The sequence below is a fragment of the Heterodontus francisci genome, chromosome 26, assembly GCF_036365525.1.
Source record: "Heterodontus francisci isolate sHetFra1 chromosome 26, sHetFra1.hap1, whole genome shotgun sequence".
Taxonomy (NCBI): Eukaryota; Metazoa; Chordata; class Chondrichthyes; order Heterodontiformes; family Heterodontidae; genus Heterodontus; species Heterodontus francisci.
The window spans coordinates 68576419-68604008 of NC_090396.1; the positions used below are offsets into that span (position 1 = coordinate 68576419).

At 44.4% G+C, this 27590-nt stretch overlaps 1 protein-coding gene across 1 annotated transcript in view; it reads right to left on the reverse strand.

Annotated features, from left to right (window-relative positions):
* LOC137384441 (protein kinase C alpha type) overlaps nucleotides 1–27590 on the reverse strand; it is a 358799-nt gene that overhangs the window by 88605 nt on the left and 242604 nt on the right. The window contains exons 6-8 of the mRNA XM_068058500.1: nucleotides 13172–13328; nucleotides 10727–10861; nucleotides 8630–8720 (exon numbers count right to left, since the gene is read on the reverse strand). Coding sequence (XP_067914601.1) covers nucleotides 8630–8720; nucleotides 10727–10861; nucleotides 13172–13328 — 383 coding nt within the window. The remainder of the gene's footprint in view (nucleotides 1–8629; nucleotides 8721–10726; nucleotides 10862–13171; nucleotides 13329–27590) is intronic.

A 27590-nucleotide genomic window follows, 5' to 3' on the forward strand; every position in this document is an offset into this window, starting at 1 on the left:
ATCTGAAGCAAAAATTAGAAGTGTTAAATTCCTCAAACAATACTTCTCACCCTATGGTTTACTTGGGGAATTTAAGGTAAAAGTTTACTTTAAATTTTGATGCATATTCTAAGATATTTTGCTGTAACGTTAGCAAGGTTAAACTTTTGGATTCTATGTTAGAAATAAGATTATGTGTTACATCTCTTATGACTTAGCCATAATTATTAAAAATAGGCTATCTGAAAGATGTTAATATTCTCTGTTAGTTTTCTTTAGATTTTTAGATTTTAGATTTAGAGATACAGCACTGAAACAGGCCCTTCGGCCCACCGAGTCTGTGCCGACCATCAACCACCCATTTATACTAATCCTACACTAATCCCATATTCCTACCAACCATCCCCACCTGTCACTATATTTCCCTATCACCTACCTATACTAGTGACAATTTATAATGGTCAATTTACCTATCAACCTGCAAGTCTTTTGGCTTGTGGGAGGAAACCGGAGCACCCGGAGAAAACCCACGCAGACACAGGGAGAACTTGCAAACTCCACACAGGGAAAACTAGTTCAATTCTTTGGACACAAATAAGTGTCTATAAGAATTTGTCTGGTTTGAACCTAATTAAAGGAAATTCATAGGGATGTACTCCTGATTTGGTTTAGTTCCTATAAGGGGTTAAAGTCATAAATCACTTCATATGAGAGATGTCAAGTTGATGATACAAGTGAAAACCAGGCTGAATATAAAAGGAAAGGTTTCCTGACACCAGCAGTAGGGAAAATGCTAGAATCTATTATAATGGATGTGATAACTGGCCATGTGAAAATAATGGTAGGATTGGGCAGAGCCAACATGGATTTACGAAAGGGAAATCATGTTTGACGAACCTGTTGGAGTTTTTTGACGACGTAACCAGCAGAATAGATAAGGGGGAACCAGTGGATGTGGTGTATTTGGATTTTCAGAAGTCTTTTGATAATGTTGCACACAAGATTTTGTAAGAAAATTAAAGCACATGGGTTTGGGGTAATATAGTGGCACGAATTGAGAATTGGTTAACGGACAGAAAACAGCGAGTAGGAATAAACAGGTCATTCTCAGGATGGCAGGCTATGACTAGTGGGATACTGCATGGATCAATGCTGGGGCCCCAGCTATTCACAATCTATATCAATGATATGGACGTGCGGACCAAATGTAATATTTCCAAGTTTGCTGATGACACAAAACTAGGTGGGAATGTAAGTTGTGAGGAGGAAGCAAAGAGGCTTCAAGGGGATTTAGACAGACTGAGTGAGTGGGCAAGAACATGACAGATAGAATATATTGTGGAAAAATTTGAATTATCCACTTTGGTCGGAAAGACAGAAATGCAGAGTATTTCTTAAATGGTGAGAGATTGGGAAGTGTAGATGTACAAAGGGACCTAGGTGTCCTTGTTAATGAGTCACTGAAAGCTGACATGCAGATGCAGCAAGGAATTAGGAAGGCAAATGGTATGTTGGCCTTTATTGCAAGTGGATTTGAGTCCAGGAGTAAAGAAGTCTTGCTGCAATTATATAGAACCTTGGTGAGACTGCATCTGGAGTATTGTATACAGTTTTGGTCTCCTTACCTAAGGAAGGATAATAGTTGCCTTAGAGGGAGAGGAACGAAGGGTCTCCAGACTGATTCCTGGGATGGCAAGATTGACTTTATAAGGAGCGGTTGAGGATTCTGGGCCTGTATTCTCTAGAGTTTAGAAGAATGAGAGGTGATCTCATTGAAACATACAAAATTCTTACAGGGCTCGACAGGGTAGCTACAGGAAGGAGGTTTCCCCCGGCTGGTGAGTCTAGAAGCAGAGGACACAGTATCAGAATACGAGGTAGGCCATTTAGGACTGAGATGAAGAGGAATTTCTTCACTCAGAGGGTGATGAATCTTTGGAATTCTTGACTCCAGAGGGCTGTGGAGGCTCAGTCATTAAAGTCATTATGTTCAAGGCAGAGATCGTTAGATTTCTAGACATTAACGATATCGAGGCATATGGGATAGTGCGGGAATATGGCATTGAGGTCACCCTGGTTTGTGATTGACGTGGTGCTGAGGCTGGGACGGTGGGGGGGGGGGGAGCAGGGGGTTTGGGGTCTGCGTAAGAAACAGATCTTAAAGGAAGGGGTTGGAACAATAAAACAGAAAAGACTTGCATTTATCTAATGCCTTTCACAACCGCAGGACGTCCCAACTTTACAGCCAATGAAGTACTTTTGAAGTGTGAACACTGTTATAATGTAGGAAACACAACAGCCAATTTGCACACAGCAAGCTGCCACAAATGGCAATTTGATAATGACCACATCATTTGGTGTTGAATATTTGACCAGAACACCAGGGGTAATGCTCCTCCACTTCTCCAAAATAGTGTCATGGGATCTTTTACATGCACCTGAAAAGTCAGACCAGGCCTTTGCTTTATGTCTCTTCCAAAAGACGGCACCCTCTGACAGTGCAGCACTCTCTCAGTACTGCACTGGAGTGTCAGCCCCAGATTTTTGTGCTCACATTTCTGGAGTGGAACTTGAAGCCACAACCTCTTGATTCAGAGCTGAGAACTGAGCCACAGCAAAGCATGAGGAGGAGCAGAAGATAGTGTGAGTTGGTGATAATTCCACACTGCCATTACAGTGTAACAGTACAAGGACTCGTCATCTTGAATATCCTCTTGCTGATTTGTACCTTTCTGCCATTTTGTAAATAGTGATGTCAGTTCAGCACCTTTACAGTGTCAAGGTAAATAATTACTCCCAATCAATCCCAGCACACGATAGGTCAAATAAAGCTCACAATATACAGACCAAAGTATTTGGGAGTTTATTTGAGAAGGAGTAGATAGTGACTGTCACTCTTCAAATCAGAGAGAATTCACAAAACCCAGGCAAGAATGACAATAATTATTTTGATACCAGTGTCTGTAACTGCATAGAAAACCATTTCAGTACATGAGAACTGCCTCCTACAAGGAGGAACTTGCACCCTGTTTATTTATAATGGCTTTTTCATCAGTCCAGTCTGCCAGTGCGGAGCCTTGTCCTGACTCAATGGAGTGTCCTGGTGGGAGGGATTGGGGAATCTACAGTGTTACATCCCTACTCCGAACAGCACTCACTATAAATGGCCCCTGCGGGGAACCTGGTATGACGGACTTTACAAAAGATCTTTTGTACAAAGAGAAAAATTTAAAAATATTGGTTATTAAAACTCAACTGCATCCCATTGTTAAAGATTATGTTCTTACTTTTATACAGTAATTAGATTGCTGCTCTCTCTCAATCAAAATCAAACTGAAGTGAGACGAATGATTTTTCTTGACATCCCGAAAGTGTTGAACATTACGTTAGCTTGAAGGGTCGACACCAATTAGTGAGTTTACTTGGAAAATCTTTATTTCCTAAATAAGTATTGCCAGATATTCTGTGAAGTGTAATTAAAAGAATGCTGGAGGAAGTTATATACCTGCCATTCAGACTTATGGTTTGAGAGATTTTTACCGATACTATAAACGATCTATCCGGTTTCGACACACTCAAACTGCATTGAAGATTTTTTCAGCCGAATCTTTGCCATAGATGTGGAAAGGGGATGAGATACCAGCCAGATCCAATGCTGCCCTCAACCAACATCCACACACACATATTCACTCCCCCACTGTCTAGAATCCAGTGAACCAGCTAATTTACTGCTGGAGAGAACATTATTTCCCAGCTTTATCCTCCCCTCCCCCTCTGCAGATATTTTAATAACAGCTCCACTGGCAGCTCTCCAAGTGGCTATTATGTCTGCCTGTGTTTTGACAATAATATAGTTAGCAGGCTATTCGAACATGAAGGGCATCACAGCCAAGCGGATCCTGCACTCACTGATATGGGAGGGAGAGGGGTTGCCCACTGGATAATAGTTGGTGTGAGAACCTTGGCTGATTTGATCCCTGTTTAACCCAGGGGTCGGGGGCTTACAGTGAGGAGATGAGATGTAGAGGATAACTGCAGCACCTCCTACAGTGGATAATGCGTTATAGATGCAAATGAGCTTCGCTCCCTGAGATTAGCTTTAACAACTGAAAAATCTTTCATTCAATTAAGACTATATTTTCAGTCAGTTTGTACAGTAGTGATTGACTGTGTCCTATCACCGGCAGAAAAACAAAAGAATGTGTTTGTACTATGTCCTTGTGCTCGCTATTCTCATGTAAGCGTGTGTTAGTACCTGGTTGAAAACTCTGCGCACAAAAAGGTAATACAAATGTACTAAGCATCATACCTGAACTAGAATCTAAGGTTAACAGGCATAGTTAATCTTATGTTCTCGTACTGCCACCTGGTGACGACCATTTATTGCAGCTTCAAATACATTATGATCCAAACAGCTCCTGCATTAACTTTCAGTTTGGCTCAGTTGTTATCACTCTAGCCTCTGTATCACAAGCTTCTGGATTCAAGCTCTAATCTAGCCTAACACTTCAGTACAGTGCTTAGGAATGTACTCCTCCAATCCTGGCATCCTGATTTTAATCACTCCACCATGAGCGACTGCCTTCAGCTGCCTGGGCTGGAAGCTCTGGAATTCTCTCTCGAAACCTCTTCGCCTCTCCACCTTTCTCTTCTTCTTCAGGCTTTGCCCAGGCTTTTGGTCACCCGTCCTAATATCTCCTATGTGGCTCGTGGTCAAATATCTTTGATCACCACTCCTCTGATTTGCCCAGGAACATTTACAAGGTTCAAGGGTCTATATCAATGCAAGTTATTGTTATGTTTACACAGATCTGGTATTTGGAGAAGATGTTAAACTCAGCCCCGTTTGCCTGTTCAGATAAGAGCTCCTGTGGCGGTATTCTAACAGCAGACAGTGCTACTGACCTTGTCAATATTCATCCCTCAAACAAAAAGCAGTTTAACTGGCTGTTCTGCTGTTTCGAGGACCTTGCTACAATGAAACTGGCTGCCCTGCTCGTCTCCCTAACAGAAGTAACGACATGTCAAAAGTAATTCATTGGCTGTGTAGCACTTTGGGTTCTGAGGATGTGAGTGGACGTGATAAATATGCACGTCATTTCTTATTTTCACATTTAATGCTGAAAAATGTACCGACATTGGAGCAGAGCAATCCAGCATCTATTCACATGGTCCCTGCAATGGAAGACAATTCACAGCAAACAGCCTTACAAGGCATTCTGTCTCCAGGCCATCTTCCCTATCCGTGTGACTAAATCCCCTTTAATGCCACCTACCTTCATATTCTCAACAAGTCTCTAACATGGTAATGTAATCAAGCTTCTGATACCGCAGTCATACAACATCCACCACATTCCCTATATTTGTACACTCTGCAATTTCCTCAAAATATTCAGTTAGTCAAGCACCACCTTCTCTGAGCAAACCATTGCTGTTCTACTGTTCACCAACATCACCCTGTCCTATGAGTTTGATCTCAGTTATGAAAGGGATTGACAGGGTAGACATAGAAAAGATATTTCCACTTATGAGGGAGACCAAAACTAGAGAAACTAAAGAAACTGAGCAATAAATCCAATAAGGAATTCAGGAGAAACTTCTTTACCCAGAGAGTGGTTGGAAAGTGGCACTCATGACCACACAGACTGGTTAAGCTAAACAGGATAAACACATTTAAGGGAAGCTAGGTAAGTGGGAGAAAAGAGCAGAAGGTTATGCAACAGTGTTAGGTGAAGTAGGGTGGGAGGAGGCTCATGTGGAGCATAAACACCAGCATGGACCAGTTGGGCTGAATGGCCTGTTTCTGTGATGTAAATTCTCTGTAATTCCACACTAAGCATAAAGCCAACCCGAGTTTAATCTCCGTTTACAGGACAATCCCCAAACAGTTATTAATTGTAGGGAAATCAAGAAGCATCACCAATCATGATTATTCGTCAGTACTGAACTGCACAAAGAATACAGGAATGACAGACATCATGTTGAAGATGAATCCACTTAGTTCATCCCCCCCCCACCACTGACCAGGTCCTCATATTATACTGTTTTTAAGATCCTTTTCCTCATCCCAACCCGTCTCTCTCTCTCCATTCTGCTGAATGGGGAACCAATCCCATCCATTTTAAATGCTTCAGGTGCTTAAGTTTGTAGTCAGGTTTTTTGTGGCTGTTTTGGTTTCCTTAGTAACCATTTAACACAGGAAATTTCTCTGCATCATTTCCTGCCACCTTCAACCTTCTCCCACGAATGAAATAATCTTGCAATCATGTACAAACAGCAACATTTAAACACATGCTAAAAATTAATCATGAGACAGTTTCCTAAGCAAACTTAACTGCAGCACAGAAAATGATGAAGCAAACATATATATAAAAGACACAGTGACACATACTGGAGTGCGTTTTAAGGCAGTGACACAGGAAGGAACGGAACAGGCCAACTTTTGGGCTCACGATTCTTTAAGTTATCTGAACTGTTCAATGTTTTACTGTCTTGTAACGCGCTCCCGATTGGGCTACATGAACATTATATTGTGGCAATATAAAGGGTTAAGAAAATATCTAGAGAGGACGACCTTAAAGAGATGGTTATTAATGGGATGGCCCTGGAAGAGGCAGGAAAGGGAAAGAACTGCACGATTAATTGAGGAGGGATAGAGAGAGAGAGGGAGGGAGAAGAAAAAGCAACAATTACTGCAAGTGACTGGAATAAGTGATACAAGACAGGGTTTGGTGAAAACATCCCAGGTTAACAAAACACAACATCCAAAGATACTGATCAAAGCAAGTGCATAGAGGCAGCATTGCCAAGAGACAAACCACAAGTTAGCAGAAAGGAACTACCCCACAGGCTGATAATGACACACATCCTTCTGGAAGTGCAACATAAACATCACTACTCACTGTGCTCAGACAGCGCACTCACTGAGATGTGGCTGTGCTTTTCCTGACATGAGACTTCCGATAAATCAGTAAAGATTCTCACAGTGCACCCAATGAGCAATGGTTTACCAGATTGACACCTCACTGATGAAAATAACGGTAGCTTGACATAACAAGTTCAAACCTGCCACCAAGTGGTCTGAGATGTATTAACATCAGACATGATTCAACAGTGAAACCAACCCTCTACCAGAAACAAGTACTGTGCAGCTTTGAATGAAGAGGACCCTCCCACAGTTGTAAAATCGGACTGTAGGTGTTCTGCCTCCCTCCCCTCCCCCACATGCCACGTTAAGATCCATAAAGGTGAAACCGGGATTTCTGTGGTGCTTTCTTCTCAGACCCTGGTGATGTTTTCAATCCTTTGGCATTTCCCAGCGAGACCCAAATAATGCTGGGATCTCCATGCCAGTGTGATTAACACCAACAACAGGAACACTCCATAGAGCTCTAACATTGGGTACTGTTTGTACCCTTACCTGCTCTTTATTTATTTTATTTAGAGATACAGCACTGTAACAGGCCCTTCGGCCCACCGAGTCTGTGCCGACCAACAACCACCCATTTATACTAACCCTACAGTAATCCCATATGCCCTACCATCTACCTACACTAGGGGCAATTTATAACAGCCAATTTACCTATCACCTGCAAGTCTTTGGCTGTGGGAGGAAACTGGAGCACCCGGAGGAAACCCACGGAGACACAGGGAGAACTTGAAAACTCCACACAGACAGTACCCAGAATTGAACCCGGGTCCCTGGAGCTGTGAGGCCACTGTGCCGCCCAAAATGGTTTCCAGCATTACCTTCCATGGGGACATATCCTGGGATAAACTGGCAATGCACCTCACTGCCAGTATCTACCCGAATGGTTAATGGACATGGGCTGGCTGCCATTTTGTCAAGGGCACGAAGACTGAATGTGTAGGCCAACAGTGTCGTTTTCACACAGTGATGGGGTTTCCATTTTGCTGCTCCACCATCTGGGAAAATTGTTGGGAAGATACATGGAAGTCATGATTGTAACTTTTAAACAACTGCTCACATGAAATGAGAACCAAGAACTTGCTGCAGGAAGCAAGTGTGGAAAGTGTCAGAGCCAGACCTGAATGCAACATTGTCAGATTGCAATACATAGCATGAAACCCAATAATAATGCATAGCATTATGTATACATTCAAGTGGTGTATATCCATGTGTAATGTTCAGTACAATATTGTTAACCCCTTCCTAGTTTAGAGCAGGGACGTGCCAGGTTCAGGATTTGTGTTTCTCCCCCATCCCTTTGTGCCAAGACAACCTTACCGAGATAGGGAACTCAGCATGAAAGAGATTGTGAGTATGAAGGCTCATGTGGAAAGTAAACACAGTCTGGATTGAGTTAATTGGTCTGTGTCTGTGTTGTAACTTCAATGTATTTTTATGTGAAGCTCCTGACACTGTGTATATTATATTTGTTATTTTCTCCACAAACATTAGTGTATTCATTTTCATCCTTTACAAAGCTGTGTGAATGTGATTAAATCAAGATCATCGCGTGTTCAGTTGTCTGAAAGATACCTGGCCCGTTGTTTGCGAAACCCTGAAAAACTATTTCTTAAAAGTCGAACCCAAAATGCAATGAAGTTCACTCCACTTGTTTAAAAAAAAAGACAAAAATCAGTGACAGGGAAGGGGAAAGAGAGTCTTGGCCATGTCAGCTCTCACCTCAAATTTCTGGCGAAGCTCAGAATCCTCGTCATCCTCAATAATGGGGACATTGTAATACTCTCCTTCTTCTTGACTTAGCAGTTTGAACCTGTGGGAGTGACATAGGAGAGGAGGTTGATGCTACAGGTTAAAATATGAAGGAGGACAGGTGGTCTGGCAGGCATCGAGTCACCAGGTAGGAACCCAAATTTAGCAGCTGTATTGATGCACTATCAATAATGGAGAGGTTCAGGCCCTTCACGATCAACAGGAACACAAGCAGAAAGAGACATGAAGATAATAGCAAGCAGACAGCAAGGTGCAATGGGACTCTGGGCTGTGGGATGCAGCGGAATGCACTGTTACCTCTTGCGTCCCCCCCAAGGATCCATCCTTGACCACCTTCTATTTCTCATATACATGCTGCCCCTCGATGACATCATTCAAAAGCGTCAGTTATCACACATACGCTGACAACGCTCAGCTTTACCTCACCACCACTTCTCTCAACTCCTCCAATTATCAGACTGCTTATCACATTTGACCGAGATGAGCTTCCAACCACATATTTGTACCATTACCAAGGCCGCCTATTTCCCCCTCCATATCATCATCCTACTTTGCCCCTGTCTCAGCTCATCTGTTGAGACTCTCATTCATGCCTTCGTTACCTTAGACTTGACTATTCTAATGCACTCCTGGCTGATCTCCTACTCTCCATAAACTTGAGGTCATCCTAAACTCTGCTGCCTGTGTCTTAACTCAAACAAGTCCCGTTCCCGTTCCCCTCTCACCCTCGCTGACTTACATTGACTTCTGGTCAAGTAATGTCTTGACTTTAAAATTCTCACCCTTGTTTACAAATCCCTCCACACCCTTGCCCCTCCCTTTCTCTGTAACCTCTTCCAGCCGCACAACCCTCTAAGATATCTGTGCTCATCTAATTCTGGCCTCTTGTGCATCCCTGATTTTACTCACTGCACCACTGGCCACGCCTTCAGTTGCCTCGGCCCCAAGTTCTGGAATTCCCTTCTTACACCTCTCCGCCTTTCTCTCCTCCTTTAAGACATTCCTTGAAACCTACCTTTCTGACCAAGCTTTTGATCATCTGACCGGATCACCTTATGTGACTTAGTGTCATATTTTCTTTTAAAATGTTCTTTTTTTTAACGTTTAAAGGTGCTATATAAATACAAATTGTTATTATAGTGGACTAGAACCACAACATGTGATTTCAGTACAAATCTGTTTCGCTCCATACTGCAGGCTCATATTTACACTTTCTAAAGTAACCTTTGTTCCTGCCTTTCTGTGTGCGTTTACACTGTAAGTGTAGCATTTGCGTTAAGCAATTTCAACTTTGTACCAACTCTGAGCTGGTGATTTAAGTTCAGAATTGGACCTGAGCTGGCTCTCTATATGACAGTCTCACACACCTTCAGTTTAGCATGGTATAGAGTATAGGTCCAGAGCTGAATCAAAGTGAGGTCACAAAGTGCTCATGGAGCCCCTGCCCTCACACCTTCCCAAAACCTAGACCTTAATTTAGCTGTTTAAGAGGGCCACCATCCACCACCTCCCCCCCACCCCACCGATTCCCTGCCCTCTGTCTAACTGCTGAGATACAGCCCTGGTCTTACGCATGCCCATTTCAACGTGGAGAGGTCGCACCTGCATGGAGAAGTTCAACTTTCAGCCAGCCAGGTGGGAGTGAACGCAGGAACAGGAGGAGGCCATTCAGCCCCCCGAGCCTCTTCCACCATTCAGTTAGATCATGTCTGATGTGTCCCTCAGCTCCATTTACTCGCCTTTTCTTCACATTCCTTAATATTCCCACCCAACAAAAACCTATCGATCTCAGGCTTGAAAATTTCAATTGTTCTCCCAGCATCCACAGCCTTTTGAGAAAGAAGGTTCCAGATTTCCCCATTCATTGAGTGAAAAAGTGCTTCCTGATGTGATTCCTAAATGGACAGGCTTTAATTTTAACATTTGTGGGAGAAAGGATATAGTTTTACTGTACTCCCCAATCACATCCATTTATAATTTTAAACACCTCAACTAGATCACCCCCTTAACTTTCTATACTCAAGAGTCTCAGGAGGACACACATACCAGCCAATCGCCGCAGACTTCATCAGCTCAGACACACCAAAGGACAAGGAACCCATGAAGTCATTCCTCGTGGTGCGATCCCAGTCCCAGATCTCCACGGAGAGTCGCCGATCCTTGTCGCTACTTTTCAGTTTACTAGAGACAGACGGACACACAATTTGCATTACTTTGACAACCAGCAAAAAAAGGGGTTAAAACTAAAAGAGCCACTGAGATTACTGTAGGCTGACTCCATCGTTAATAATATACAATATTCCAATTTCTCACACTCTCACTACACTGGGAATTTCACCTCACTGTGCTACTCTGACTGGGCATCAGTGACGGTGCATATTGAGGGGCAGCTCGTGTGCAAATGACTGGCATTTCCAAAGTGCCGGAGATTAACCACAGCATCTAACAGCTTTAGTGTCCTAGTGCAAAGGGAGTGTGGCTTTCATATCCCAAGCCTTCCCCTCAGAACCACTGGAAAGAACAGTGTTGCTGTCACTAGACTCTACTGTGCAATTATCGTCTGCCAAATTCTAACTGTCTCCTTTAAAGAGCAGTCTTGTACCTGCGTTTAGCAGCTTGTCACATCTCATATATAGGAAGTATAGAAACATAGAAATTTAGAGCACAGGAGGAGACCATTCGGCCCATCTTGTCTGTGCCAAGTGATAAACAGTGATCCAGCATTATCCCGCTTTCCAGTTATTGGCCCAGATCCCTGTAGGATACAGCACTTCCAGTACATATCACTTCAGAAACAACTAGTTACTCTGAAGTACCGAGGCTGCTGTTATGTAAACAAACATGGCAGCCATTTGGTGCACAGCAAGATCCCACAAATGGCAATTAGATGAATGAGTAGTTCATCAGTTTTCATTAGCTGGTTGAGGAGAAATGCTGGCCGGGACACCGGAGAGAGATCCCTCTCTTCAAATGACGGGTAGATCATTAGCATTCATCAGAACAGGCCTGCAGAGCCTGGGTTAAACATCTCATTGGATGGATGGCCAGTCTAATCAGGTAGCGCACTCTCTGTGGTCTGGATAAAGGCCACTGTCATAGTCTCACACCTTCCCCTGGGGCTCTTTGTCCCCGTGGAATTTACTCCAATCCTGGTTTAGGCTGTGAATCCACAAAAAGCTTCCACAGGGCTCAGTATTGGGTCCCTTGCTCTTTGTGGTATATAATAATGATTTGGTCTTAAATGTGGGAGGTATGATTGGGAAATTTGCTGATGACTCAGAAATTGGCCATGTAGTTGATAGTGAAAAGGATAGCTGTTGACTCGAGAAAGATATCAATGGTTTGGTTGAGTGGGCAGGAAAGTGGCAAATGGAATTCAATCCAGAGAAGTGTGAGGTAATGGATTTGGGGAGGGCAAATAAAGCGAGGGAATACACAATAAACGGGAGGATATTGAGAGGGCTAGAAGAAGTGAGAGACCTTGCTGTGCATGTCTACAGGTCCCTGAAGGTGTCAGGACAGGGAGATAGAGTGGTGAAGACAGCATATGGAATGCTTTCCTTTATTGGCTGAGGTATAGAATTCAAAAACAGGGATGTAATGCTGGAACTGTATAAAACACTGGTTAGGCCACAGCTGGAGTATTGCATACAGTTCTGGTCACCACATTACAGAAAGGACATAATTGCTCTGGAGAGAGTACAGAGGAGATTTACAAGAATGTTGGCAGGGCTCGAAAGTTGCAGCTATGAGGAAAGATTGGATAGACTGGGGTTGTTTTCTGTGGAACTGAGGAGGCTGAGGGGTGACTTAATTGAGGTGTACCTAATTATGAGGGGCCTAGATAGAGTAGACAGGAAGGACCTGTTTCCCCTAATGGAGAGGTCAATTACCAGGGGGCACAGATTTAAGGTGATAGGTAGAAGGATTAGACTGGACATGAGGAACAACTTATTCTCCCAGAGGGAGGGTGTCTGGAATTCGCTGCCCGGATCGGTGGTGGAGGCAGAAACCCTCAATTCTTTTAAAAGGTACCTGGACACGCACCTGAAGTGCTGTAACCGGCAAGGCTATGGACCAGGTGCTGGAAGGTGGGATTAGATTGAACGGCTCGTTTTTTCGGCCAGAACAGAGACGATTGCTGAATGGCCTCCTTCTGTTCTGTAATTGTTCTATGGTTCTATCTATGTTAATCTGACAAAAATAATTTGCAATTTCAAGTGACACAATTCTCCTGTAGTCACCTCTACTTGCCCAGTCCGTGCACAAGGGATAACTGTCACTGTCAGTCACGCACACACACACTGTCACGCACACAGTGTCTGTGTACAAGGGATAATGGTCACTCACACAGCGACGTTAAGGGTACACTAGGTTAATGCTGATGAAAAATAAAGTTTGAAATGTAATATGTGCGCTCTTGTGGAAAATAAATCCTAAAAGAGAGTTCCCCTAATCCCGACCATCAGTGAGAATAGTAAATGTATTCACAATTTGAATGATTCATTCCAGCTGGGGTTGAGGGTTGAACGGATAGTTTTCGTCTTCTGTTTGCTTTCGCTTTTGGGGTCAGGGATGAGTTTGAGTTTCACGTAGGGATCTGAAAGACCGTTGGGATCCATGGGGATTAGATTTTTCGCATCTCTCACTGTAAAATAGAACAAAAGACACAGTTAAAAATCTGCAAGAGCAGGTTTCAGCATCCCAGTACATGCACAATAAAATCTGCTGCCACAATCCCTATTTTGGTTCCATCAGCAGCCAATCGGAAGTGTGCTACTGACCGGATTATACAGCTGATATAGGATTTAGTGTAATTAATATTTGCAATTATGCAAAAAACCATTCACTAAAATTGGCTACGAGTCTGATTGCAGAGTTTTGCCCTGTTTCACTCATCATCTGCGGTTCCACCAGTCCTGCATTCAGGTTGTTAAAAATTCATTCTTAGGATGAGAGTGCCACTAGCCAGGCCAGCATTTATTGCCCATCCCAAGTTGCCCGAGAAGATGGTGGTGAGCTGCATCCTTGAACCGCTGGAGTCCATGTGGTGAAGGCACACCCACAATTCTGTTAGGTCGTGAGTTCCAGGACTTTGACCCAGTGACAATGAAGGAACATAACATAGGAAACAGGAGTAAAGTCATATGACCCCTTGAACCTCCGATGGTTGATTCTGCAAATCATCCCCACTTTCCTGCACTATTCCCATAGCCCTCGATTCCCGTACAGTCAAAGGAAATTGTCTCAGTCTGAAATACACTCAACAATTGAGCATCGGGAACCCTTAGGGGAAGAAAAGTCCAAAGATTTACAACCCTCTGAATGAAGGAATTTCTCATCTCAGTCCTAAATGGCTGACTCCTTATCCTGAGACTAAGGCCCTGTGTTAGGATACGTCCTGGACGGAGAGTCTAACACAGGGCCTTAGTCTCAGGATAAGTCCTGGCCGGAGAGCCTAACACAGGGCCTTAGTCTCAGGATAAGTCCTGGCCGGAGAGTCAGAGACAAAGGCCCTGTGTTAGGCTCTCCGGCCAGGGCTTATCCTGAGACTAAGGCCCTGTGTTAGGCTCTCCGGCCAGGGCTTATCCTGAGACTAAGGCCCTGTGTTAGACTCTCCGGCCAGGACTTTTCCTGATACTCAGGCCCTGTGTTAGACTCTCCGGCTAGGACTTTTCCTGATACTAAGGCCCTGTGTTAGACTCTCCAGCCAGGGCTTATCCTGAGACTAAGGCCCTGTGTTAGACTCTCCGGCCAGGACTTATCCTGAGACAAAGACCCTGTGTTAGACTCTCCGGCCAGGGCTTATCCTGAGACTAAGGCCCTGTGTTAGACTCTCCGGCCAGGGTTTATCCTGAGACTAAGGCCCTGTGTTAGACTCTCCGGCCAGGGCTTATCCTGAGACTACGGCCCTGTGTTAGACTCTCCGGCCAGGACTTATCCTGAGACTAAGGCCCTGTGTTAGACTCTCCGGCCAGGACTTATCCTGAGACTTAGGCCCTGTGTTAGACTCTCCGGCCAGGGCTTATCCTGAGACTAAGGCCCTGTGTTAGACTCTCCGGCCAGGACATTTCCTGAGACTAAGGCCCTGTGTTAGACTCTCCGGCCAGGACTTATACTGAGACTAAGGCCCTGTGTTAGACTCTCCGGCCAGGACTTATCCTGATACTAAGGCCCTGTGTTAGACTCTCCGGCCAGGACTTATCCTGAGACTAAGGCCCTGTGTTAGATTCTCCGGCCAGGACTTATCCTGAGACTAAGGCCCTGTGTTAGACTCTCCAGCCAGGACCTATCCTGATACTAAGGCCCTGTGTTAGACTCTCCGGCCAGGACTTATCCTGATACTAAGGCCCTGTGTTAGACTCTCCGGCCAGGACTTATCCTGAGACTAAGGCCCTGTGTTAGACTCTCCAGCCAGGACTTATCCTGACTAAGGCCCTGTGTTAGACCTTCCGGCCAGGGCTTATCCTGACTAAGGCCCTGTGTTAGACTCTCCGGCCAGGACCTTTCCTGAGATGAAGGCCCTGTGTTAGGATAAGTCCTGGCCGGAGAGTCTAACACAGGGCCTTCATTTCGGGAAAGGTCCTGGCCGGAGAGTCTAACACAGGGCCTTAGTCTCAGGATAAGTCCTGGCCGGAGAGTCTGACACAGGGCCTTAGTCTCAGGATAAGTCCTGGCCGGAGAGTCTGAGACTAAGGCCCTGTGTCAGACTCTCCGGCCAGGGCTTCTCCTCAGACTAAGGCCCCGTGTTAGACTCTCCGGCCAGGACTTATCCTGAGACTCAGGCCCTGTGTTAGACTCTCCGTCCAGGACATTTCCTGAGACTAAGGCCCTGTGTTAGACTCTCCGGCCAGGACTTTTCCTGAGACTAAGGCCCTGTGTTAGACTCTCCGGCCAGGGCTTATCCTGAGACGAAGGCCCTGTGTTGGACTCTCCGGCCAGGGCTTATCCTGAGACTAAGGCCCTGTGTTAGACTCTCCGGCCAGGTCCTATCCTGAGACTAAGGCCCTGTGTTAGACTCTCCGTCCGGGACCTATCCTGAGACTAAGGCCCTGTGTTAGACTCTCCGGCCAGGGCTTATCCTGAGACTAAGGCCCTGTGTTAGACTCTCCGGCCAGGACCTTTCCTGAGACTAAGGCCCTGTGTTAGACTCTCCGGCCAGGACCTATCCTGAGACTAAGGCCCTGTGTTAGACTCTCCGGCCAGGGCTTATCCTGAGACTAAGGCCCTGTGTTAGACTCTCCGGCCAGGACCTTTCCTGAGACTAAGGCCCTGTGTTAGACTCTCCGGCCAGGACCTATCCTGAGACTAAGGCCCTGTGTTAGACTCTCCGGCCAGGACCTATCCTGAGACTAAGGCCCTGTGTTAGACGATCCGGCCAGGGCTTATCCTGAGACTAAGGCCCTGTGTTAGACTCTTTTGCCAGGACCTATCCTGAGACTAAGGCCCTGTGTTAGACTCTCCGGCCAGGGCTTATCCTGAGACTAAGGCCCTGTGTTAGACTCTCCGTCCAGGACCTATCCTGAGACTAAGGCCCTGTGTTAGACTCTCCGGCCAGGGCTTATCCTGAGACTAAGGCCCTGTGTTAGACTCTCCGGCCAGGGCTTATCCTGAGACTAAGGCCCTGTGTTCAGCCAGATCTGTTAGTACCAGAAGCTCGACCTGTCTGCACAGTATTAGGAATGTGGATTTAAGTTTCTATACGGCACCCCTCCACCGAAGCTGTTTTGAAGTATCAGCTGAGGCTCAGTTGGTAGCCATGAAGTCTCACCTCTTAGTCACACGGTTCCAGGTTCAAGGCCCACTCCAGGGCTTGAGCACAAAAATCAAGGCTGCAGTAATGCAGGATGCTGCACTGTCAGAGGTGCTGTCTTTTGGATGAGACTTTACACCAAGACCCTGTCTGCCTTTTCAGGTGGGTGTAAAAAATCCCATAGTGCTATTTGGAAGAAGAGCAGGGGAGTTCTCCCTGGTGTCCTGGCCAATGTTTATCCCTCAATCAACATCACTAAAACAGATTATCTGGTCATTATCACATTTCTGTTTGTGGGAGCTTGCTGTGCACATACTGGCTGACACATTTCCTACATTACAACAGTGACTACACTTCAAAAGCATGTCATTGGCTGTAAAGCACTTTGAGACATTTGGTAGTTGTGAAAGGTGCTATATAAATTTTTTTATTTATTTTTTTTTTTAGAGATACAGCACTGAAACAGGCCCTTCGGCCCACCGAGTCTGTGCCGACCATCAACCACCCATTTATACTAATCCTACACTAATCCCATATTCCTACCACATCCCCACCTGTCCCTATATTTCCCTACCACCTACCTATACTAGGGGCAATTTATAATAGCCAATTTACCTACCAACCTGCAAGTCTTTTGGCTTGTGGGAGGAAACCGGAGCACCCGGAGGAAACCCACGCAGACACAGGGAGAACTTGCAAACTCCACACAGGCAGCGCCCAGAATTGAACCCGGGTCGCTGGAGCTGTGAGGCGGCAGTGCTAACCACTGCGCCACTGTGCCGCCCTAAATGCAAGTCTTTCTTTTGCAACATCTGTCTGCCACAGAAACTGATTGCCTAGGTAACCCTGCCCTAGAAACAAGTGCAGCCCAATCTCAGTAAGAGTAGTCGACAGGATTAGACACTGCTGCTATCCTATATGAAACAATGTTTGACATTAATGGCCCAATATTTCTGCATGTCCAGGTGTATCATAAACGATGCAGAAAGTGAGCGAGCACAGTCAATGAGCGTCACAGCTGAACTTGAAGTCTGTAACATTGTCCGATAAATACCATAAACATGTGCTAACTGGAGCATGAGAAGGTCCCTCACTGTATTGTTCTCCACACGCTGGCACTGGAGAAAGGGGTAGACCTGCTCGTACACCAAGCATGTCTCCAAAGAGCCACTCCATCCTTGTCACCAACAAGAGAGAGAGAGGGAGAAAAGAGGGGGAGGGAGGGAGGGGTTGGCATTATCGTGGGGTGAGCTACTTGACCAAGAAATGGAAACTGGGATGGGGGGAGTGTGGTGCAGAGTGGAACAGGAAGAAACTATTCATGCTCGAGGTTAGATAACTGCAGATCAGACCAGCAATACAACAATTTATATCATCAGTGGACAGGTGACTGATGTAAGAGGGGCTGTTATTGTGAAATCCTTGATAATGATAGACCGTATCTCGATAGCACTTATTCACGATACATAAACATAGCGCCACCTGTTAACTGATCTTTCCAGGTTATTCTTTGGGATTTTTAAAATTGATTCTATGCGCAGCAATATCCACAATCTACTTATGACATACTCATGGCTCAGCTCCCAACCAGCCAAGGCTTTAAATCCAGCAACAGTCTCAAAACTTCCTGAAAAGAAAGATATTCAGTTGCTGTACTGTCATGTTGCAAAATACTCCTTCACCCCTTTCAAGCCCTGCTCAGTTGCAGATCCTATTTTGGCCACTTGGGGGAGTTGAAGGACTGCTCCAGTCTCTGAAACCCTGCACAATATCTGCTGGATAAGATTCTTGGTGCTGTTGGTGATATTTTTGAGCTGCTCAGGATGCCGTGTAAGTGGAAGGCTTGCTCAATGTTCCCAATCTCAACCACACCATTGAGGAGCGAGTACAGAAATCAGGCCTTGATGTGCTTCAGCACACTAAACACTCAGTCTTCACATTAAAATAAAAGCAAAATACTGTGGATACTGGAACTCTGAAATGAAAACAGAAAATGCTGGAAATACTCAGCAGGTCAGGCAGCACATGTGGAGAGAGAAACAGAGTTAACATTTCAGGAAGACGACCTTTTATCAAGAACACGATCTGAAATGTTAACTCTGTTTCTTTCACAACCTGAAACGTTGCAGTGGCGCAGTGGTTAGCACCGCAGCCTCACAGCTCCAGCGACCCGGGTTCAATTCTGGGTACTGCCTGTGTGGAGTTTGCAAGTTCTCCCTGTGTCTGCGTGGGTTTCCTCCGGGTGCTCCGGTTTCCTCCCACAAGCCAAAAGACTTGCAGGTTGGTAGGTAAATTGGCCATTATAAATTGCCACTAGTATAGGTAGGTGGTAGGGAAATATAGGGACAGGTGGGGATGTTTGGTAGGAATATGGGATTAGTATAAATGGGTGGTTGATGGTCGGCACAGACTCGGTGGGCCGAAGGGCCTGTTTCAGTGCTGTATCTCTAAACTAAACTAAACAGAGGAAAACATCCAAAGATGCTTCACAAGTGTATTGTTGAACCAAATTTGACACTGAAGCCACTTAAGGACATATTAGGACAGATGATCAAAAGCTTGGTCAGAGAGGTAGATTTTGTGAGAATAAGAAATACTGAAATGTTGTTTCTACAGCTTGTGGAAAATTACCGAGAAGTCATTTCTACACAACATAATGAAATCACTGAAAAAGAGAACTAATAAGGGTATGTAAGTAAAGACCTTGAGACAGTACAGCAGTTAAAAATTGTGCTTAGGCAGAGAAAAGAGGAACAGCAAGAGTTAGAACAAAGGATGTAGTGAATAAGAAACTGCCCCACTAAGATAAAGGCTGACAGCTGCAAGTTAAAACACACAATGGAGAGCCAAATAAGGTAAAACAACAAGAAGAGTTAGGGGCTAGAAAGTTAGAGTAGGGGGAGAAGTAAACAGAGGAGGAGACTGTAGCAACTATAGGATAGGTTAGTGTCATAATATGTTATAACCAATAATGTAAACTAAAGGCGTGGAAAAATGGATTTGTATTGTATAAACATGAACTGAATATGTTGATCGGTGTGCCTGCTTTTAGGACACCCGATCTTGCAAGAACGTTAAATAAACTTACTTCTTCAGAGTTTGACTTGGTGTAAATTATTATTTAGTGGGCTACGTTTCTCACAATTTTAAGGAACGTCAAAGAAGGAGAGAGAGGTAGAGCTGTTAAGGGAGGGAATTCCAGAGTTTAGGGCCTAGTGAATCTTCGTCACACCAAGCGTGCAGAAACTTGGAAAATGTTGTAAATGAACATCGGAAAAGCCCAGTGTCACCAGCTGCTGCTGTTTCAATACCAGCTTCCTGAGACTGGGAGAGGCTCTCATTAAAAAAAACCCCACAGTGATTGTTAAATAACACCCAGAGTGATGTAGCAAAACGTGTCACTGTTCCTTGTGGGATCTGACTGTTTATCTATTAGCACAGGCCAGCGAGATTCATAGTATCGGAAGTGCTTTGAGATGTAACTCGTTGATGTATAAATGAGAGCTGGAGACAGAGTAAATCTGTCAGCAACTGTGAAAAGTAAAGACAGAATCACATTTCAGGCAGTGCCCTTGTTCTGAGCGCGCGGCTTCCTGAATCTTCTCTTCAGAGATGACCTCTGACCTGCTGTGTTTTGCTGGCATTTTCTGTCTTTTGCCTCAGGATTATTCTATTTTGCTCTTTTTTTTCCCCTTTCCAAACAAGGAAGCTGAAATTTCGCAGGGGCATCCGGCAGTTTAGCAGCGTAATCCCTGACCCTGGAACACCGGGACACAGTTATTTCTGGGGCGGCGGGTTCTCTGGATAACTCGTGTGGGTTGGACTCTCTGCCTGCCCAAGGCAGACATTATTGGAGGGTGGGGGAGTGGTGGCAGTGGGGAGGTTGGGAGGGAAGGCACCTTATACCAGGGGCTCAGTCTGCCTGCCATGAGCTGCGAGGATATCAGGCGGGCGAGTAGAGGGCTTGTACCACAGAGAACGGTGGCTGGGGATACATCTCCCCCTCAGTCTGCTAAATGCCACAGTGCTGATCACTCCAGCAACTCCACCCCCCACAAAGATCAGCTTCAAAGAAAATGATGTTGCACCCAAGCAGGTAGAGGTTGCTGCAAAAATACACGAGAGAGAGAGAGAGAGAGAGAGAGAGAGAGAGAGCGCTGAACAGGACATAAGAGGAAGTCAATGGTTTTGCTTTAACAACCTCGAAGAAGCTGGCAACAGTTGATATCTAGGTTCCTCGTGTGCCGGGATTTCCCCAAGCAAGTTCACCACACAGAGCTGATAACATCAGCTGACTTGAAGCTGGGTTACTTGTGCCTGCAGTGCTGGTTTGTTTCGGTATCATGTGTCCTGTGACTTGAGAACTCTCAGCTGTGTGAAAGTAACTTCATGCGTTGAGTTACATTCATTGGTTACACATTCCTAACTTACCCTGGTCAAACAGACACCTATAAACTGCCCGGTCTTTGTTTAGAATTCCACCGCACAGGATAAGGCCATTCAGCCCCTCACATCTGTGCTGGGTCTTTGAAAAGTGCTATCCAATTAGTGCCACTCCTCTTGCTCGTTTCCTGTAGCACTGCAAATTTTCCCTTTTTAAAGTATTTAACCATTTCCCTTTTGAGCAATATTATCCCCAGACTCCGTGTTAGAAAAGAGATTAAATGAACTGAGGATTAGGTGCCAGCTGAGGCTTAGGGGGTAGCACTCTTGTACGCACCCACACCACCTACCCCCCCCCCCCCCCCCACCACCGGCCCCGAGGTTCAAAGTCGTGGGTTTAGTCCCTGCTCCAGAAACTTGAGCACAAAATCTAGGCCAGCATTCCAATGTAGTACTGAGAGAGTGCTGCACTGTCAGAGGTGCTGTCTTTCAGGTGAGATTTTAAACCGATGCCCCATTTGCCTTTCAGGTAGATGCAAAAGATTCCATGGAACTAGTTCAAAGATAACCAAGGGAGTTCTCCCCAGGGGCCCTGGCCAATATTTATCCCAAAATCAAGATCACTGAAAAAACAGATTATCAGCTCATTATCACATTATTGGATGTGGGTGGGAGCTTGCTGTGTGCAAACTGGCTGCAGTATTCTTACATTACAACAGTGATTACACTTTAGAAAGGGCTTTGGAATGTCCCAAGGTCATGAAATAAATGCAAGATTTTTCTTTACTTCAAACACAAGTGTCCACGACCCAATACAGCTCTAGTAATTCCAGTCTAAGGGTACAGCATTTTCCTTGTAGGATCCTGGTACTGAGCCTCATTCACCAAGAACACTTCCTGGAAAATCAGCTGCGTCCACGTTCAATTTTCCCCACCAAATGAATGGTTGGAAAAATTGGAAGATGCATGCACGTTATCCTGGTATGGCTTCACAATGGGAGCAAGTAAACAGAAAATGTACTTTTATTTCTTATCTATTTATCCTGTTTGAATTGTGAAATTCTGGAGAGTTTGGAAAGGGCTATTCTTAGTGCTGTTACCTCATTAGTGATGTTAACCTTGACTCAGTGGGTAGCGCACTCTCCGCGAGTCAGAAGGTTGAGGATTCAAGTCCCAGTATGCAGACTTGCACACATAAACCTGGCTGACATTACAGTGCAGTACTGAGGGAGACATACAGAATCCCATGGCGCTATTCGAAGTAATGCAGCGGAGATCTCCTGGTATCTTGGCCAATATTTATCTAAGCCAACATCAGTAAAACAGATGATTTGGTCATTGCCATTCATGGGACCTTGCTGCACATAAATCGACTGGTTCACTGATTTTGTAATACTATGATGTATATATATCACATATATTATATTGATATATATCACTGAGGTCATGAAAGGCATTATATGATGACAAGTTTTTCTGTCTTTAAATCTTAAAGCAAGATTTGTTCATGCTGCAGTTTGAGATACATGCAAATGAACAGAGACATGGGTTTAAATGTTATATTTGTTATATTTATATACAGCCCAGAGACAAAAAGCTCCGAAAATCCTCACAAAGTATAAAGAAACTTGCATTTCTATAGCACCTTTCACAACCTCAGGAAGTCCCAAAGTGCTTTAGAGCTTCGAAGTGTGGTCACTGTTGTACTGTAGGAAATGAAGGGAGGATTAGAGGGGAAAAGGAAACCAGTGAACCTGGACCACAGAGAGAATAGAAATATATGAAAGAATATTGAATAACAAACTAGCAGCTGGCTGCATTCCCAGCAATTCAGTCACGATCTGTTCTGCAGAATTCCAAGTATTCACTGAGTATGTCAAAGGAGAAGTATGGAAAATTGGAAAACTTGGCAACTCGGGAACACTGAGGGATTTGCTACAATACAAAGCACCTCATGAGAATCGTAATAGGTTTAAAACAAACTAAAAGGGGCAAGTTTAAGGAGGAAACTGTCTGCAGCCAAATACAGCATCAAGATGGAACATGAGTTGCATTCTGTTTTAGAAAGGTTGCGTTCGACAAATTCTATGGAATTCTCAGCTGGTTTAGCCGTGCCCTTGTCATCCTGCCGCAAATTAAGGCCCTTAAGCGGGCAATTAATACCCAAGTAAGAGTCGCTTCCTGCTGCCGCTGGTATTAGCCTAGTGGTGGGCAGGCCTGTTGCCACGTGGGGAGTACGATGAGTAAACCTGTCCGGGTTGCTTGCCGGCTCGCAGGGGTTGGGGGGCCCCTCGTTCATGGGACTTTGTGCCTGATCCATAGACCCCGGCCTCGGGAAGGGGGTTCCTGAGCCACCCCCCCCCCCCCCTCACCCTTGCTGCCAATCCCCCTACAGCCCCTCCCCCGCAACCCCCACCACCATCACTCACCCGTTTCCATCAGCGATTCAGGGCCTCGGGTGGGTACGTTACCAGCAGCAGCCACCGCCTCCTCGGTGGCGCTGCTGAGTAAAAGAGCCACGAGCCTTTCAGTGGATGGGCCTTCAGTCACGAGGTCCTTAATCCTGGGGAAGGCCCGCCACTGCCCAGTTAAATGCTTGATTGGCACGCAATGTGGCGGGCCTGCCCAAAGTGAGGCACGGCAGGGCTCCCGGCAGTGAACGAGACCCCCATTGCCTCCATTAAATACCGCCCAACGTTTCAGGTTGATGATAGATATTGGTTAATAGCAGGAGGTTGCTGTTCTCACAAACCTTGGCCCAGGAAGAATGAAGAACTTTAGAGGAAGAAGGGAGAAATGTGGGACAACTCTATTTTTAGAATTTGCCGTTACATCTTAGTCTTCATTCAGAGTCAGAGCTGTGGGTTCAAGTCCCATTCCTGAGACTTGAGCACATAATCCAGACTAACATTCCAGTGCAGTACCAAGGGAGTGCTGCACCGTCTGCTGGATGAGGCATCAAACTGAGGTCCTGTCTGCTCCCTGAGGTGGCTGTAAAAGATCCCATGGCTCTAAGAGCGGGGGATTGCTCCCCAGTGCCCTGGCCAATATTTAATCCCTTCATCACCAGAACAGATTATTGACTCAATTATTGCATTACTGTTTGTGGGATCTTGCTGTGTGGAAATTGGTCGCTACATTTTCTGCATTACAACAGTGACGACACTTCAAAAATGCATTTCATTGGTTGCAAAGTATTTTAGGATATCTTGAGGTTGTGATAGGTGCTACAGAAATGCAAGTTCCTTCTTTCTACGAAAATACCTGAAGTGATGATCAGAGAGAAATCAGCGAAATGCTTTAGAAGTGACAGTGTGTGGGTAAAGATCAATATCACCTCTGACGATATGTAGAAGTAATGGGAAGATCAGTGTCAAATGAATAGACCTTCTGACCTTCTTTTGACTGTGTTAAGTATCCATTCACTTTCCATTAGAAAGTTTAGCCTTGCCACTCAGTTGGGACCTTGATGTGATTATTGTTAGTTAACACCATTTGCTGCTGTCAGGTCTCTGACTTCAGGGGAAACAATGACCTCAGAATGAAGATGAAAATTGAAAGGAAAGTTAGAGACTTTGTGCTTAACTGTTTGGCAATTCTGTTTCATGGTTGGGGAAGGAACTACTGTGTGACCTTGAAGTCAAGTGCGAATGACAAGATGAGCTATTAGAATTTATGTGTTGTCGAACATTTCTTCATATAAAGGGCTTCTGTCAGATAGCGAGCAGTCCTTACCCTGGGGTTTAGTGCTGCCTGTCTACGTCACACAGTGTGCATTAATCAAAAGCAAATCCTCTTCAGGATCATACGGATTCAATGTCTGGATCTATTGCTGGAATATAGTAAGCGTCAACACTGTGGATTTAGTTCATACAGACTGTTAGGAAGGTCAAAGAGTCAGGAGGAGGTCATTTGAACCACCTTGCTCTGGTCCATGTAGCTCATTCATTGATCCTCTGGAGGTCACTATGCTGTCTTACTGAGGTTGGGCCTGATGATGATGATAATCTGCTGCTATATTGGGTATAGTGGGAGAGGCAGTGCTGGTACTCCAGCTCAGGTCCTGTGCTGTTGGCGGCAACTCAAATTTGCTGGATTTGAGAAGGTGACTGGCCCCAGCACCCCAGTACAGAAGTGACTTAAACCCCACACATCCCCCAACCCCACCAGAGCCTTGCATCCATTTGTGAATTGAAAGCAGATCAACTCATGGGTAAAAGATGAGGATAAACCAGGAGAGAGAAATAAGAAAATGAGTAAAATATAAAAGATGAGAAGGACAGTTTAGAGGATATGGCCCAAATAAGTCTTCTTTATACAAACACACAAAGCATAAGTAATAAATTTAATGAATAGGACGTGCAAATTCAACTTGGAGAGTATGACATGGTAGCTATTACTAAGACATGGCTGCAAGATGGTCAGGACTGGGAACTCAACATACCAGATTATAAGGTCCACAGGGAAGATAGGGAAAAATGGTGGTGGGGGAAGAGTTGCCTTAGTGATTAAGGATGAAATCGCTTCAATGATGAGAGGAAATAATGAAAGGTGAACAGGCAGTGGAGACTTTATGGGTAGAATTAAGAAATAGAGAAGGATTTAAGACTGTAGTGCGAGTTGTGTAGGTCCCCTGGTAACAGTTGTGAAGGGATAGCTTGTATAAATGCAGATATTAGACAATTATGTAGCAACGGCAGAGTGATTTTAATGGGGGATTTTAAACTTTCATATAGATTGGGATAAACAAGCCAGCACATGTCAGAAAGGTAGTGAATTTCTTGTGTGTGTTCAGGCTAGTTTTCTGCAACAGTAGGTCTCAGAACCAACAAGGGGGCATGCCATATAAAGGCTTAGTAATGATTAATGAGCCAGATTTAGTTAACAGTCTAACGGTGTGTGAACATTTATCAAATAATGATCATAATATGATCGAGTTTAATGTAGCATTTGAAAGGGAGAAACGTAGAACAGCGACTAAGGTTCTACATTTAAGGCGGACTTCAATGGAATGTGACAGATTGTCCACAGTAAACTGGGCTACTCTGTTCATAGGTAAAATGACAAAAGATCAGTGGGAGGTGTTCAAAAGAAAATGTAATATGATACAGAACCAGCTTATACTTCTAAAGGGCAAAAGTTCTACTTGCCAAAAAAAAAAGCCATGGACGACTGAAGAGGTAAGGGATAACGCAAAACAAAGAAAAAGCAAACAAAAATACAAAAAATAGCACAAACCTTCGGAATGGGAGATATACAAAAAAAAACAGCAAAGGTTGGTAAAACAGTTAGTAAGAGCTACAAAAAGGAATATGAAAAGTAACTTGCAAGGAAGATCAAAATCAACATTAAAAAAACTTTTAAAATTAGGAAATATAGGGTGGTCGGCAGCAATGTAGGCCCCTCGAAAAATAAAAACGATAATAATGAAAATAAGGAAATGGTGAACATGTTGAATAATTACTTTGCATCAGTACTTACGGTTGAAGAGTTAAGAATGTTGGACAGCCCAAGGAAACGAACATTGAATCAGAGACAGGAACTCACCAAAATTAAAGTAAGCAAAATCATGGTAATGAAGAAAATAATGGCTCTAATGAGTGACAAATCCCCAGGTGCAGATGGTTTCTATCAGAGTTTTAAAAGAAGTGGGTGAGAACATTGAAGATGCCCTAACTATAACCTTCCAAATTCCTCCTGAACTGTCCCTTTAGATTGGAAATTTGCACATGTCACTCTGCTATTTAAGAAAGGTGAGAAAGGGAAACCAGGGAATTATAGACCAGCTAGCCTAACATCTGTTGTTGGGAAATTACTACAGTTGATAATTAAGGATCAAGTGACTGAGCACCTTGAGAATTTTCAGCTGATCAGAGAGTGCTAGTGTAGTTTTGTGAAAAGTAGCTCATGCCTGACAAACCTGACTGAATATTTTGAAGAGGAGATGAAAGTAATGGACAGGGAATTGTCTGCAAATATTTTTATATTGTTACAACTGAGGCGGAAGGAGTGCACGGTTAATTCAGTCCCACTTCTCGACAGGTCACAACATATATTTAAATTTTCTCATTTACTGAAACAGTCAATTAGATATTCTATTTGTCCCCAGAATAAAGAACACCAACCAGGTTTCTTTAATAAACAACAAAATTATCAGTTTATTATCAACCAAGTTTTAACCAGTAATGAAGTAAAACATACACACAAATTGAAATATTAAAGTCCCTTATTTATCCTAGCCCTAACACGCACACACATACATACACAATCGGTTAACCGGGAAAGCTGTTACTTAGAAACAGAAGGAATTAAAAAAGCACTTAGGCTGAAAAAGGTATGGAAGGAAGTCCCAAAGGCAAATGGACAGCTGTCGATGGGATCTTCCTGAAACAGTTCTTTCCAGGTGATGCTGATGATCAGTTTGGGTAGGCTTCCAAGAGATGCAGCGACAGAAGGCTCCAAATAAGTCTTACAGGAGGGGAGCAGCAACAAGGGTTTCAGCTGCATACATTTGACTTGCAAATTCTTTAATCGTGCACAATAACAGGAGGAAATAGGAAACATACTAGAGAAAGAGGTGAGCTGTCTTCTTCGGGCAAGCCAGGAAGCAAAACATCTTCTGTTTCAGGCCAAACACCAACTGTTTTTTTTCAACAGTTCAAATTGAAACTAAAACTTTTCTAGAGCAAGTCCTGTGACATTTATAAATTCTGGCCTGTCACCTCTCTTCAAACCAATACCTTGCTGGATTTTTATTTGAAAACAGATGCCTTC